At 41.1% G+C, this 13819-nt stretch overlaps 1 protein-coding gene across 1 annotated transcript in view; it reads left to right on the top strand.

The window, feature by feature from the left end:
• The window catches only part of LOC122540182 (dynein axonemal heavy chain 8-like), a 1370012-nt gene that overhangs the window by 443026 nt on the left and 913167 nt on the right, over positions 1–13819 (top strand). Inside the window, exons 23-24 of the mRNA XM_087976825.1 lie at positions 292–407; positions 6611–6711. Of these exons, the coding sequence (XP_087832951.1) occupies positions 292–407; positions 6611–6711 (217 nt within the window). The remainder of the gene's footprint in view (positions 1–291; positions 408–6610; positions 6712–13819) is intronic.

Raw genomic sequence — 13819 nt, 5'->3', positions numbered from 1 at the left:
TCACCACTAATTTTCAGTTTTATGTTTTTCAGCAAAATCTTCATCCATGTTATCATTGCCCTTTTAATCCCATGGACTTGAATTTTGCTAAAAAATCTATATTGTATTTATACATGCGTTTCATCATGGGAAATCTCCAGCTTTCTAATTTTACTAAACATATTAAATGAACTAAAACTGGTTTTTAAAAATGTCGAGAGATGGATTTTTTTGACAGTGTGGAATGAGTTTGAACAATAATCATGTTAGTTGAAATTTATCTCATGTTTTGTCCTGTATGCTTGAATATAGAGCGTCGACGAGTTGTATTTACAGAAGTCCCTCAAGAAGAAAATGCACCTTTCAGGATTCCCAGCAAAATTAAAGATGATAGCCAACAGATTAAAAAATATGAGGAGCTTGAAAAGGTAGAAAAAGCTTTTTAAATGGACTGACTGGTTTATAAAAGATTATTGTATCCTATGTAGACTTTTATTCCCACATTTCCTGGTCTGTTGGGTTTGCTCTGGATATCATAACCCAAGGCAGAGCAAACAATGGAATATACCTACTGTTCATTATTAAAACAAAATACAATACAAAATATTGCAAAAATCTTACCCATACAATGCTTCCAATCAGAAGTAAACTGGATTCTGCAGATTTAACAAAGATCAGACTGGAACAGGTGTCCAAACCTTCAGTCACTCATCAGTTGGCTGTTAAGTTTGTAATTCACTGTGAACCAAGAATTAAGCACAAGGGAGGCACAGGTAAACTGCGAACACAAACATTTTATTTTGGTTGCTCACATCTCCATAGCTGGCTTTAGACTGAACCCCTGGATTCATGCCTTGTGAGTCACCAGACCAGCTCTCTTAAAGGGACAGTACCCCAACTTCATACATAATGATCTTCTGAGCTGGCTAACTATAATTCTGATACAGGTTTGCTTATACTCTTTTTCCATACAAACAGACTGTATATTCAAACTCTGACACTTTCCAGTCTCCAGCAAATAATTGGCTTGACTACTGGTAAACTTTACAAAACATGTCATGTTTATTATGGTTGTATTATGACACAGCAGTGAACCCTTCTGTTAATTAAACCAACCACCCAGAAAAACTCACCTCGCCGCATAATCTGTTAAAATACGAGTTACAGAGAACTCACAAATTCCTGTTAAGGCTCCAAATATTTCCTCTCTCGCTTCCCTCATTAACCTGGGATAGATCCCGTCTGGACCTGGGGAGTTGTCCACCTTAATGCCTTTAGAATACCCAACACTTCGTCCCTCTTTAAGCTGACTTGACCTAGAGTAATTGAACTTCTATCCCTAACCTCAACATCCATCATGTCTCTCTCTTCAGTGAATACTGATGCAAAGTAATCATTAAGAATCTCACCTAAATTACTCTGACTCCACGCATAGCTTTCCTCCTTTGTCCTTGAGGTGGGCCAACCCTTTCTCTAGTTACCCTTTTGCTCCTTATATACGAATAAAAGGCTTTGGGATTTTCCTTAACCATGTGTGCTAAAGATATTTCATTAGTCTTCAAGAATAACTTAATTGCTTAAAATGTCTTTCTTTCTCAGAAAACCAAGAAAAATCTATTTAATTTTGTCATTTTCCTTGAGTGTGTGTATGTGTTTTTATGTATGTTTTTGGATATTTAAAGGCATAAGCATTTATACTTTCATTTTACTGGCTGTGCATTTGCCAATTATTGATTTGTTATTGATAGATATCCATAATTGTGTTTTTTAAGAAACTTGGTTTTCAGATCTTGCAGCTTAAAATTTGATTAAGATAAGGTATTTCATTGGTCACCTTGTTGGCTGGAAAAAATATTTTTATTTGATGATGTGATCTGTGGAGTAATGGGTCTAGCCTGGGTTGCTACACTTGCAATAACCTTTAAGGCAGATTGTGAAAGCTTTAATAGCTATGCAAACATGATAAAATAACTAGGACTAATGTAGTCCATTACTGGTGGAAACACAAGAGATTATACTGGAGAACAGGGAATGATAGAACAATCAAACCATCACTTTGCATCTGTCTTCAAGGAAAAACATACAGAAAATCTCACAGAAATATAAGACAACCAATGGACTTGTGAAATGGAAGCATTAAACTAACTTAACATCAGTGATTAGGTAGTATTGTAAAAATTAACTGGGCTGAAGTTCGACAAATCCCCTCAACCAGATGATCAGATCCATCATGGAATATTAAAAGAGGTGGCTATTGAAATAATGGGCGCATTGATGGTGATCTTTCAATATCTATAGTTTCTGGAAATCATCCTGAAGTCTGCAAAGTTGCAAATCTAACCTCAATCTTTAAAAAGGGAGGGAGATGGAAAATGGAAATCTACCAGCTAAATAGTTTGAAGACAGTTGGGAAAATATTAGAAATTATCATAAAGTATGTGATAATTGAACACTCAGGAAATAATGACACAATTGGGCGGTGTCTACATGGATTTATGAAAAAGTAATCATGTTTGAAAAGCCTTTCAGAATTTTTGAAGATTATGATTATTATTGTTAGCCAACTATCTATTTATCACATTCTTATTATTCAAGAGTTCATTTTGAAACTTTTTTTGGACCTATATTCTCTCGGGTTTCAAACAATGAAATGTGATCTCAACAAAGCTTGTAAAATTCTGACAGAGCATAACGGGGTGGATACAGGTAGAATTTTTGCCTTGGTTGTTCAGTCTATAACCTGGAACAGAACCTCAGATTAAGGTGTCGGCATTTAAGATTGAGATATGGAGGAATTTCTTTAAGAAGGTAGTGATTTTTAGAATTCCCTTTAATCTATAAAAAATCAATAACAGAACATGGATAAGATAGAAATTTATAGGTTTCTGGAGTCTGACTAGCATGAATGATGGTTTTATTTGTAAGTGAATCAAGGGTTTCAGGAAGATGGCAGGAGAATAGGGTGAAGAAACATTATCAGCCATGATCAAATGGCAGAGCAGACATGATGGGCTGAATGGCCTAATTCTAGTCCTATATCTTATGTTCTAGATTTATAGATTCATACAGCACAGAAAAGGCCCTTTGGCTTATCAAGTCTGCACCAACATAGCTATCACGAAATATGCATTGATCCCAATTTTCTCACTTGTCCCATATCCTTGAATATAATAATATTTGAAGTGCTCATCCACATATTTTTTAAAATTTGTAAAGTTTCCAACCTCCAGTACCTTTTCAGCAAGTTCATTCCAGATTCCCATCTCCTGCTGAGTCAAAAAGTTTTTTCCCCCAAATTCCTTCTGAATCTCCTGCCTCTTACACTAAGACTATGGCCTCTCATAATTGTCTCCTCAACCAAGCCACTCTCTAATCACCCTGTCTGGATGTAGTTTTGCTCGCTAAGCTGGAAGGTTCATTTTCAGATGTTTCATCACCATGCTAGGTAACATCTTCAATGAGCCTCCAAACGAAGCCAGGCTGAAGATGAACCTTCCAGCCGAAGGGCCTGTTTCCACACTGTAAGTAATCTAATCTAATCAAACCTACATCCAGAATCTCAACCTGAGCTACAAATCTTCTCAAAACTCACTAATACCCTGTCTATACCCCTCATATCTTATACACCTCAAACATGTCCCCCTTCAGTCTTCTTTGCTTGAGAAGAAATAATCCAAGTCTATCTAGTCTCCCCTTAAAGCTCAAAATTTTCCATCCCAGGCAACATTCTGGTAAATGTTCGCTGTACCCTTTCTGGAGCTCTCACATCCTTCCCATAGTGAGGTGACCAGAACTGTACACAGTACTCCAGCAGTGGCCTGACCAGTGCTCTGTACTACTCTGATATTACCAACGTTACTCTTTTACTGTATGCCACGACTGATGAAAGCAAATGACCAATATGCTTTCTTAACTATCCTAATCACATGCTCTGCTAACTTCAAGGATCTGTGAATAATTAACCCAAAATCCTTCTGTTTCTTTAAGCTACCCAGTATCCCGCCATTAAATAAATACTCCCTAATTTTGTTTATTCTTCCAAAGTGCACTTTGTGCAAACCTTGCACTTATCAGAGTTAAATATCATCTGCCGCGGTCTGCACATTTGATCAACCCATTTACCTCTTCCTGTAACCATCTTCTTTGCTATTAATCACTCCACCAATCTTGGTGTCATCTGAAAATTTGCTTCACATTCCCTCTCCTTACATTTTCATCCATATAATTTATGTATATAACAAACAATAAGTGTCCCAGTACTGATGCTTGTGGCACACTGCTGGACGCCAGCCTCCAGTCACTCAAACAAACTTCTAATACTACCTTTTTTGACCCATTACTAAACAAGTTTCTGATTCGGCTTGCCAAGTTTCCCTGAATTCCATGTGCTTTAACCTTCTCAATCATTGGTGGGGGACCTTGTCAAACATTTTGCTAAAATCCATGTAAATGGTATCAACTGAACTTGACTCATTAACACGTTTGATTACATTTTCAAAATATTATTAAAAAATTGTTAGGCATGACTTCCTTCTGACAAAACCATGCTGACTATCCCTAATTAACCCATTACTTTTCAAATGGCTATTAATTTGTTTCTTCAGAATTTTCTCCAATAGTTTCACTACAAATGACGTGAGACCTACTGATCGGTAATTTCCTGCTTCTTTTCTACCACTCCTCTTATAAATTGGAACCACGTTAGCCATCCTTCAGTCCTCTGGCATTTCCCCCATGGCCACAGAGGAATTAAAAATTTGTGTCAGAGCCCCTGCAATTTCCTGCCTCACCTCCCACAGCAGCCTGGGATGAAATAAGCAGAGAGATCTGGGAGTTTAGATCCTTTGGTGAGCAGAGAGATCTGGGAGCTCAGGTCCATTGTACCCTGAAGGTGGCTGCACAGGTGGATAGAGTGGTCAAAATAGCATATGGTATGCTTGCCTTCATCGGATGGGGTATTGAGTATAAGAGCTGGCATGTCATGTTAAAATTGTGCAAGAATTTGGTTCGGCCGCATTTAGAATACTGTGTACAGTTCTGGTCACCACATTATCTAAAGGATGTGGATGCTTTGGAGAGGGTGCAGAGAAGGTTTCCGAGGATTGTGTCTGGTATGGAAGGTGCTATCTATGAGGAGAAGTTGAGTAGGTTAGGATTGTTTTCATTATGAAAAAGGAGATTGGTGGGGATCTGATTGAGATCTACAACATCATGAAGGGTATAGACAGAGTAAATAGAGATGAGCTTTCTCCCAGGGTGAGGGATTCAATAACGAGAAGTCACGCGTTCAAGGTGAGAGGTGAAAAGTTTGAGGAGGATATATGCGGCAAGTACTTTACACAGAGGGTGATAGGTGCCTGGAATGTGTTGCCAGCAGACATAGTAGAGGCAGGCACGGTAGATTCATTTAAGGTGTGTCTGGACAGAGGGACACAGATGCTTAGGAATTGGGTGATAGGTTTAGATAGTGGATTTGGATCGGCTCAGGCTTGGAGGGCTGACGGGCCTGTTCCTGAGTTGTAAATCTTCTTTGTTCTTTGTTCTTTGGAATTCATCCAGGCCAGGGAATTTGCCTGTTTTTAAGGTTGGCAGAGCCTCCAATATCTCCCCATTTCCTATGTCAAAGTGTGCAAGTTCCTCTTGGTCCCTTTTCCTGAATTCCAAATCTACATTCTCCTTTTCTACAGTGAAGACAGAATAGAAGTATTCATTCGACATCTTTCCAATATCCTGCAGCTTCACACGCAGGATTCCCCTTTGGTCCCGATGGGCCCAAATCTTTCCCTGGTTAACCTCTTCCTTTTAATGTATTTATAAAATGCCTTAGGAAATCTCCCTAATCATATTCACAAGTCCTTTTTCATGTCCCTTTTTGCTCTTCTAATTGCTTTCTTAAGTTCCATCCTGCACTTCCTGTATTCTTTTAGGGCCACAGTTGAATTGCTCCCTTTAGACTTGCCAAAAGCCCGGCTCTTCTTCTTTATCCAGTCCTGAATTGTCCTCGACATCCAGGGGTTTTGGTCTAAGTGTTGTTGAGGGAGGCAATGAACCATGATTTAATTGAGCAGTAGAGCAAACTTGATAACCTGATGGCATACTCCTATTCACATATTCCTTTTCTGTCTTCATATCTGTAATACTCTCTTTAATCTGCCAACCAGACAGATCCTCCTTGCATCTCCGAGTTGTGTATCTTCTGCAACTGACCTTTTCTGAGTGTTGAGGATATTCTTCAGCTGTCTCTGGCTGTGGCCTTTTACCTCAGATTTTTCCGCTGGATAGCCTGTCTTTGTCTTTATATCTGGTCAGCTGTTGTGTGAGGAATAGAGTTAAAATATCCTAATAGCATTTGGCTATTGAATTTAGCAAGCTCCAGCTCTCCTGGAAATACTCATTTCCTGTAAATATCCAAACTCAAAATTCATAATGTGTAATGGATAGAGGGTGAAAGCACAAATGAATTATTCTCAGAGTAAGATATGTGCAAGGGTTTGAATGTTCCCTTTTGAGACTGCAAAATTCTATTAATATATTAATATTAGTCAATGACAATGTAGTGAATTGATAATCAGGAACTAGTTATTTATTTTTAAAATTGTTTTTATCTTCTTTACCTATTTGTGTTTTCCAGGATATTAAGGAACTTTATGCATATTTTAGCCATCAATTGCTAGATGCTTTAGTGAAATCTACACATCTGTCACTGGAAATTTTCAAACGAAGAGTTTTCAAGTAAGTTTTTTTTACTGAATTTCTATTTCTTAACTCTATCTTTTTAGATGTGGTAATAATTCTATAAAATACATTTTTCCAAAATTACACTTGCCTAAGTGGATTTAATAATTTGTCCAAAACATTTAGTGGCTGACAGGCAGTGGCCAGTAATATAAAGAAGTGCGACAGTCTCTACAACTTATAAAGATTTCCTTAGGATACAAACGACTAATGAGAAACGTGAATCCGCTGTGGCTAACAAAAAGAAGTTAAAGATTGCATGGGGTCAAAATAGCATCTTGTTAGGATGCCAGAAAAAGTGATAAGTCCAAGGGATTTTCTAAATGTAAAACCGCTAATACTTTCTCTACCCTCGCAGTTATCACATCCAATAATTCACACTCCTCCTTCAGAGCCACAATATTCTGCATTGGCCACCTCTATTGTGAAAATAGATGTAAATTATTTATTTACAACTATACAAACATTTTCCACATCTACGCATGTTATATTTTTGGTCTTTTTGTGGACCTTACTCTTTCTTTCGTTATCCTTTTGCTCCTAACATTTTGAGTTCGCTGTGATTTATTTTGCCAATATTGTTTCACACCCTCTCTTTGCTTTCCTAAATTCCTTTGTATCCATTCACTTCCTATAATCCTGTAGGCTTTCTATAGCAGAATTCTTAGTATTGGGCATAAGCTTTATTTTTGGCTTATCTTACTTTGTAAGCTCCTTGATAGCTAGGTGTCTCCACATTTGGCTGTTGCACATTTTTCACTTTTGAGAACAAATTACCTCTGAGCCACTTGAATCTCCCCTTTGGATACCTCCCACAACTCTGGCATGGATGTACCTTCAGGTAACCATTTCCAGTTCACTTGCTAATTTCATTCCTTCATTAGTAAAATTGGCCTATATATTTATGGGATGTGGATGTTGCTGGCTGAGCCAGCATTTATTGCCCATCTCTAATTGTCCTTGGACTTGGATAGAAGGCTCTATAGCCAAATTTGATGATGACAGAAAAAGAGGCAAGATGGTAAATTGCAGGATGGTAATAGGCAGGATGGAAATAAGAATCTTACAAATTGGTATAAATAGGTTAGGAGAGTGGCCAAAATGTGGCAGATGAGTTTAATGTGGATAAGTATGAGCTTATGCATTTTGGTTGGAAAAATGGGAAAGCGACCTGTTATGTTAATGGAGATAGACTTTGGGGTGCTCCGATGCAGAGGGATCTGGTTGTCCTCATTCGTGAGTCACAGAAAACTAGCATGCACATACAGCAGATAATAAAGAAAGGGAATGAAATGTTGGCTTTTATAGCTACAGGAATAGAATATTAAGGTAAGGAAGTAATGTTGCAACCATACAAGGTATAGATGAGACCGCGCCTGGAGGAATGTGTACAAGTTTGGACCCCTTGTTTGAGGAAATATGCAGTGGCATTGGAGGCAGTTCAGAGGAGATTGACTAGATTGATCCCAAGGATGAGGGGTTTGTTATGTGAAGAGAGATTGAACAGTTCAGGCCAGTTCAACTCTCTGGAATTTAGAAGAATGAGGGCAGATCAAATTGAGATATTGAAGAAGATAAGATGTGTGGATAAAATAGAAGTGGAGCAAATGCTTCCCATTGTGGAGCATTCTAGGATGAGAGGTCACAATCTCAGGATAAGGTGTAGCAATTTTAAAACAGAGTTGAGGAGAAATTACTTCTCCCAAAGGGTTTTGAATCTGGAATTCGCTACCCCAAAATGCGATGGATGCGGGGACAGTGAGTAAATTTAAGGAGGAGTTAGACAGATTTTTAGTTGGTAATGGATTGAAGGGATTAGATTAGATTACATTACATTACAGATTAGATTACATTACAGTGTGGAAACAGGCCCTTCGGCCCAACAAGTCCACACCGACCCGCCGAAGCGCAACCCCTACATTTACCCCTTACCTAACACTACGGGCAATTTAGCATGGCCAATTCACCTGACTTGCACATCTTTGGACTGTGGGAGAAAACCGGAGCACCCGGAGGAAACCCACGCAGACACGAGGAGAACGTGCAAACTCCACACAATCACTCGCCTGAGGCAGGAGTTGAACCTGGGTCTCTGGCACTGTGAGGCAGCAGTGCTAACCACTGTGCCACCGTGCCGCCCACGGATATGGCATGAAAATATGGGTGAGGAGCATATCAGCCATGATTGAATGGGCTGAATGGCCTAAATCTACTCCTATATCTTATGAACTTATGAGCTTTGAGAAGGCACTGGAGAGTTGCCTGTTGAACTACTGCAGTGCATATCGTGGCTGTCAGCGGCAGTGCTGTTAGGGAGGAGCTTTGATCCAGTGACACTGAAGGCATAGCAGTACATTTTAAAATCAGGAAGGTGAGTGGCTTTGATGGGAACTTGCAGATGGCAATGTTCCCATGCATCTGCTGTTCTTTATCTTCTCTTTGGCAGAAATCATAGGTTTGTTAGGTGCTGTCTGAGGAGTCTACATTATAGAAATGGTACATATTGCTGCTACTGTGTGACACTCGTGAATACAATGAATGGTGAAGGTAGTGGATAGAGTCCCAGTCAAGTGGTCAGCTTTATCCTGGATGGAATTAAGCTTCTGGAGTGTTGTTGGAGCTACGTTCATCCAGAAAAGTGGGGAGTATTCCATCACACTCCTGATTTGTGTCTTGTAGATGGTGGATAGGCCGAGGGGAGTCAGGAACTGTGTTAATTGCAGTAGGATTCCTAGTCTCTGACCTGCTATTATAGCCACAGTATTTATGTAACTCATCTAATTTGGTTTCTGGTCAATGGGATCCCCAGAATTGTGATAGTGTGGGATTCAGCAATGGTAATTGAACCCATTGAACATTAAGATGTGATGGTTTGAATCATTCCTGTTGGAGAAGATGATTGTCTGGCACTTCAATGGCACAAGCTTCTTTCTCAACCCAAGACTAGATTTTGTTGGGGATTTGCTGTACACAGAGTGCTTCAGTATTGAGGAGTCACAAATTGTACTGGCCACATTAGATACAAGCACTCCGGAGACAATGCTGAATTTTATTGTTAATGTCTACCCTTATTGAAAGGAAGATTCCAGGATATGAAGATGGATTCATGTTGTCCTAATTATCAGGATACAACTGTCTCTGTATTAGTGTCTGAAATGTTTTGGTCTGAATGACATCATTGAGCATTGGAAAAGATCATTTGGTGTGACAAAGCCTGACATCTCTTTAGTTCAAGGTGTTAAATGAACTACAAATTTTCCTTTCACAAAAATATTTTAGTCAGAAATCTGACATTGCCACCGTGATCAATCAGTCTTTCCAAGTGAGGCATTAGGTAGGAATCTAAAACAAAAACATAAATTGCTGGATAAACTCAGTCAGTCTGGCAGAATCTGTGCAGAGAAAGCAGAGTTAATATTTCAGGTCCAGTGACCTTTATTTGGAACTGACTGTAACTAGGAAACATTTGCTGACGATGGGATGGGGGAAGGTGGAGATGGCACCCAGAGAGAGGACACAGCAGTTAGACAGACAAAGGAAAGGGTAGTGGTTCGCCTGGAAAAATCAATACCTGCTAAAGGGGCCATTAGTAGCTGACAATGGGTTGGTTGTGATAACAGCCCGTGTGATGATGAGGCCTGGTGTGTAGTGGTGAGGCAACGACATGGGAGAAGATGCTTGATATTGAGTCCTGAAGGTTGCAGGGTCCCCAGGTGGAAAATGTTGTTCTTCCAGCTTGTGCTAAGCTTCCCTGGAGCATTTTCCAAGCCTGAGACAGAAATGTTGGCCAGAAATGTTGGTGGTGTGTTGAAATGGTAGGCAACTGGAGAGTCAAAGTCATTTGCACAAAAATTCAATTCTAGAGAAGGATCGCTGGACCCAAAATGCTAACTATGCTTTCTCTCCACAGATGTTGCCAGACCTGCTGAGTTTCTCCAGCAATTTCAATTTTTGTTTCAGATTTCCAGCATCCAAAGTTCTTCATTTTGTTTGGTTTAAGTAGGAGTCTATTTTTGTTACTATATTGATCTTTAGGAGCTGGAGCTGGCTATTCATCCCCTTGAGCCTCGTCTGCCATTTTAGATCTTGGCCATTCATCTAACTCATTGCCATAGTCCCATGCTATCCTCATATTCCTTGATGCCATGCATAACTAATAATCTATTGATGTCTGTTCTATCAAACTTAACAACTGATATTTCACACCCTCTAAAAGAAGGAATTCCAAATATTTACAAATCTTTGAGTAAAGTCATAGATGGTATCATGATAGAGTTTTACAACATACAAAATGAGCCTTTGGCTCTTCATGTCTGTACTAATCATCAAGCATATAAACATGCTGGACTCTCACCATGGATATCCAATCCCTCTACACCTCCATCCGCCATGACCAGGGCCTCCAAGCCCTCCGTTTTTTCCTCTCCAGAAGTCCACAACAATACCCTTCCACCAACACTCTCATTCGTTTGGCTGAACTGGTCCTCACCCTTAACAATTTCTCCTTCGAATCCTCCCACTTCCTCCAGACCAAAGGGGTAGCCATGGGCACCTGTATGGGCCCCAGCTATGCCTGTCTCTTTGTTGGCTACGTAGAACAGTCGATCTTCCGTAATTACACCAGCACCAGTCCCCACCTCTTCCTCCGCTACATTGATGACTGCATTGGCGCCACCTCATCAACTTCACCAACACATTCCACCCTGACCTTAAATTTACCTGGACCATCTCTGACACCTCCCTCCCCTTCCTGGACCTCTCCATCTCCATTAATGATGACCGACTTGGCACAGACATTTTTTACAAACCCACCGACTCCCACAGCTACCTCGATTACACCTCTTCCCACCCTCTCTCTTGCAAAAATGCCATCCCGTATTCCCAAATGCTCCGCCTCCGCCGTATCTGCTCCCAGGAGGACCAGTTCCACCACAGAACACACCAGATGGCCTCCTTCTTTAGAGACCGCAATTTCCCTTCCCACGTGGTTAAAGATGCCCTCCAACGCATCTCGTCTACATCCCGCACCTCCGCCCTCAGACCCCACCCCTCCAACCGTAACAAGGACAGAACGCCCCTGGTGCTCACCTTCCACCCTACCAACCTTCGCATAAGCCAAATCATCTGCCGACATTTCCGCCACCTCCAAACAAAACCCACCATCAGGAATATATTTCCCTTCCCACCCCTTTCCGCATTCCGCAAAGACCGTTCCCTCTGTGACTACCTGGTCCGGTCCACGCCCCCCCCCACAACACACCCTCCCATCCTGGCACCTTCCCCTGCCACCGCAGGAATTCCAAAACCTGCGCTCACACTTCCTCCCTCACCTCCATCCAAGGCCCTAAAGGAGCCTTCCACATCCATCGAAGCTTTATTTGCACATCCACTAATATCATTTATTGTATCCGTTGCTCCCGATGCAGTCTCCTCTACATTGGGGAGACTGGGCGCCTCCTAGCAGAGCGCTTTAGGGAACATCCCTGGGACACCCGCACCAATCAACCACACCGCCCCGTGGCCCAACATCTCAACTCCCCCTCCCACTCTGCCGAGGACATGGAGGTCCTGGGCCTCCTTCACCGCCGTTCCCTCACCACCAGACGCCTGGAGGAAGAACATCTCATCTTCCGCCTCGGAACACTTCAACCCCAGGGCATCAATGTGGACTTCAACAGTTTCCTCATTTCCCCTTCCCCCACCTCACCCTAGTTCCAAACTTCCAGCTCAGCACTGTCCCCATGACTTGTCCGGACTTGTCCTACCTGCCTATCTCCTTTTCCACCTATCCACTCCACCCTCTCCCCCCTGACCTATCACCTTCATCCCCTCCCCCACTCACCTATTGTACTCTATGCTACTTTCTCCCCACCCCCACCCTCCTCTATCTTATCTCCCCACGCTTCAGGCTCTCTGCCTTTATTCCTGATGAAGAGCTTTTGCCTGAAACGTCGATTTCGCTGCTCCTTGTATGCTGCCTGAACTGCTGTGCTCTTCAAGCACCACTAATCCAGAATCTGGTTTCCAGCATCTGCAGTCATTGTTTTTACCTTTCTCACACTTGGCCTGTAGCCTTTTCTAATATTCACCTCAACACTTTTTAATTATTGTGAGCACACCCCCTTTACCAATCATTCAGGCAGTGAGTTCCAGATACCTACCACCTTCTAGGTGCAAAGAAATTTCTTCAACTCTCCTCTAAACTCTTGTCCATTACCTTAAATCTATACCCATGATTATTATCCCTCTTCTAAGGGGAATGTTTCTTGATGTCTACGCTATCTGTGCCTCTTATAATTTTGTAGATTTCAACCAGGCCTCCAGTCAGCCTTTTCTGCTTTGTGGAAAATAACCTCAGCCTATCAAGTGCCACTTCATAGTTGAATTGCTCAAACCCAGGAAACACCCTCATAAATCTCTGCATCCTCATCAGTGCAATCACATCCATCATGTAACGCGGCAACTAAAACTGCACACAATACTTCGCCTGTGGTCTAACTAACGTTTTATGCAGTTCCATCATAACCTTCCTGTTTTTACATTCAAAGTTTTAGCATTGACGAATAAAGGAAAGAATCCCATATGCCTTCTTAAACACTGCTACCCTTAAGGATCAATGGACATGCACACTAAGGAATTCTGTTCTTCTGAACATCCTAAGATTCTCCCATTCATTGTGTACTCACTTGCCTTGTTAGTCCTTCCAAAATCCATCACCTCATACTCCTCAGGATTAAATTCTATTTGCCTCCATTCAGACCATTTGACCAGCCCTTCTGTAGTCTAAGGCTTCCCTTCTCACTATTTACCACACCATTAACTTTCATGTCTTCTGTAGACTTGCTGATCATGTTCTCCATATTCCTGTCTTGATTATTAATATACACTATAAACAGCACGACACCTAGCACCAAACCCTGCAGACAATACTGAATACAGGCTTCCAGTCGCAAACACAACCTTTGATTATCACCTTCAGCCTCCTGCTATAAAGCCAATTTTAGATCCAATTTTCTAAATTGCCCTGGATCCCATGGACTCTTATCTTTTGACCAGTATCCCATGCAAAACTGTGTTAAAAGCCTTACAAAGACCATGTCAACTA

The sequence above is a fragment of the Chiloscyllium plagiosum genome, unplaced genomic scaffold (assembly GCF_037043375.1).
Source record: "Chiloscyllium plagiosum isolate Xiang-an unplaced genomic scaffold, Cpla_swu_hap1 HiC_scaffold_3, whole genome shotgun sequence".
Taxonomy (NCBI): Eukaryota; Metazoa; Chordata; class Chondrichthyes; order Orectolobiformes; family Hemiscylliidae; genus Chiloscyllium; species Chiloscyllium plagiosum.
The sequence above is the reverse complement of the archived record's forward strand: the minus strand, read 5'-3'. Positions and strand labels throughout refer to the sequence as shown.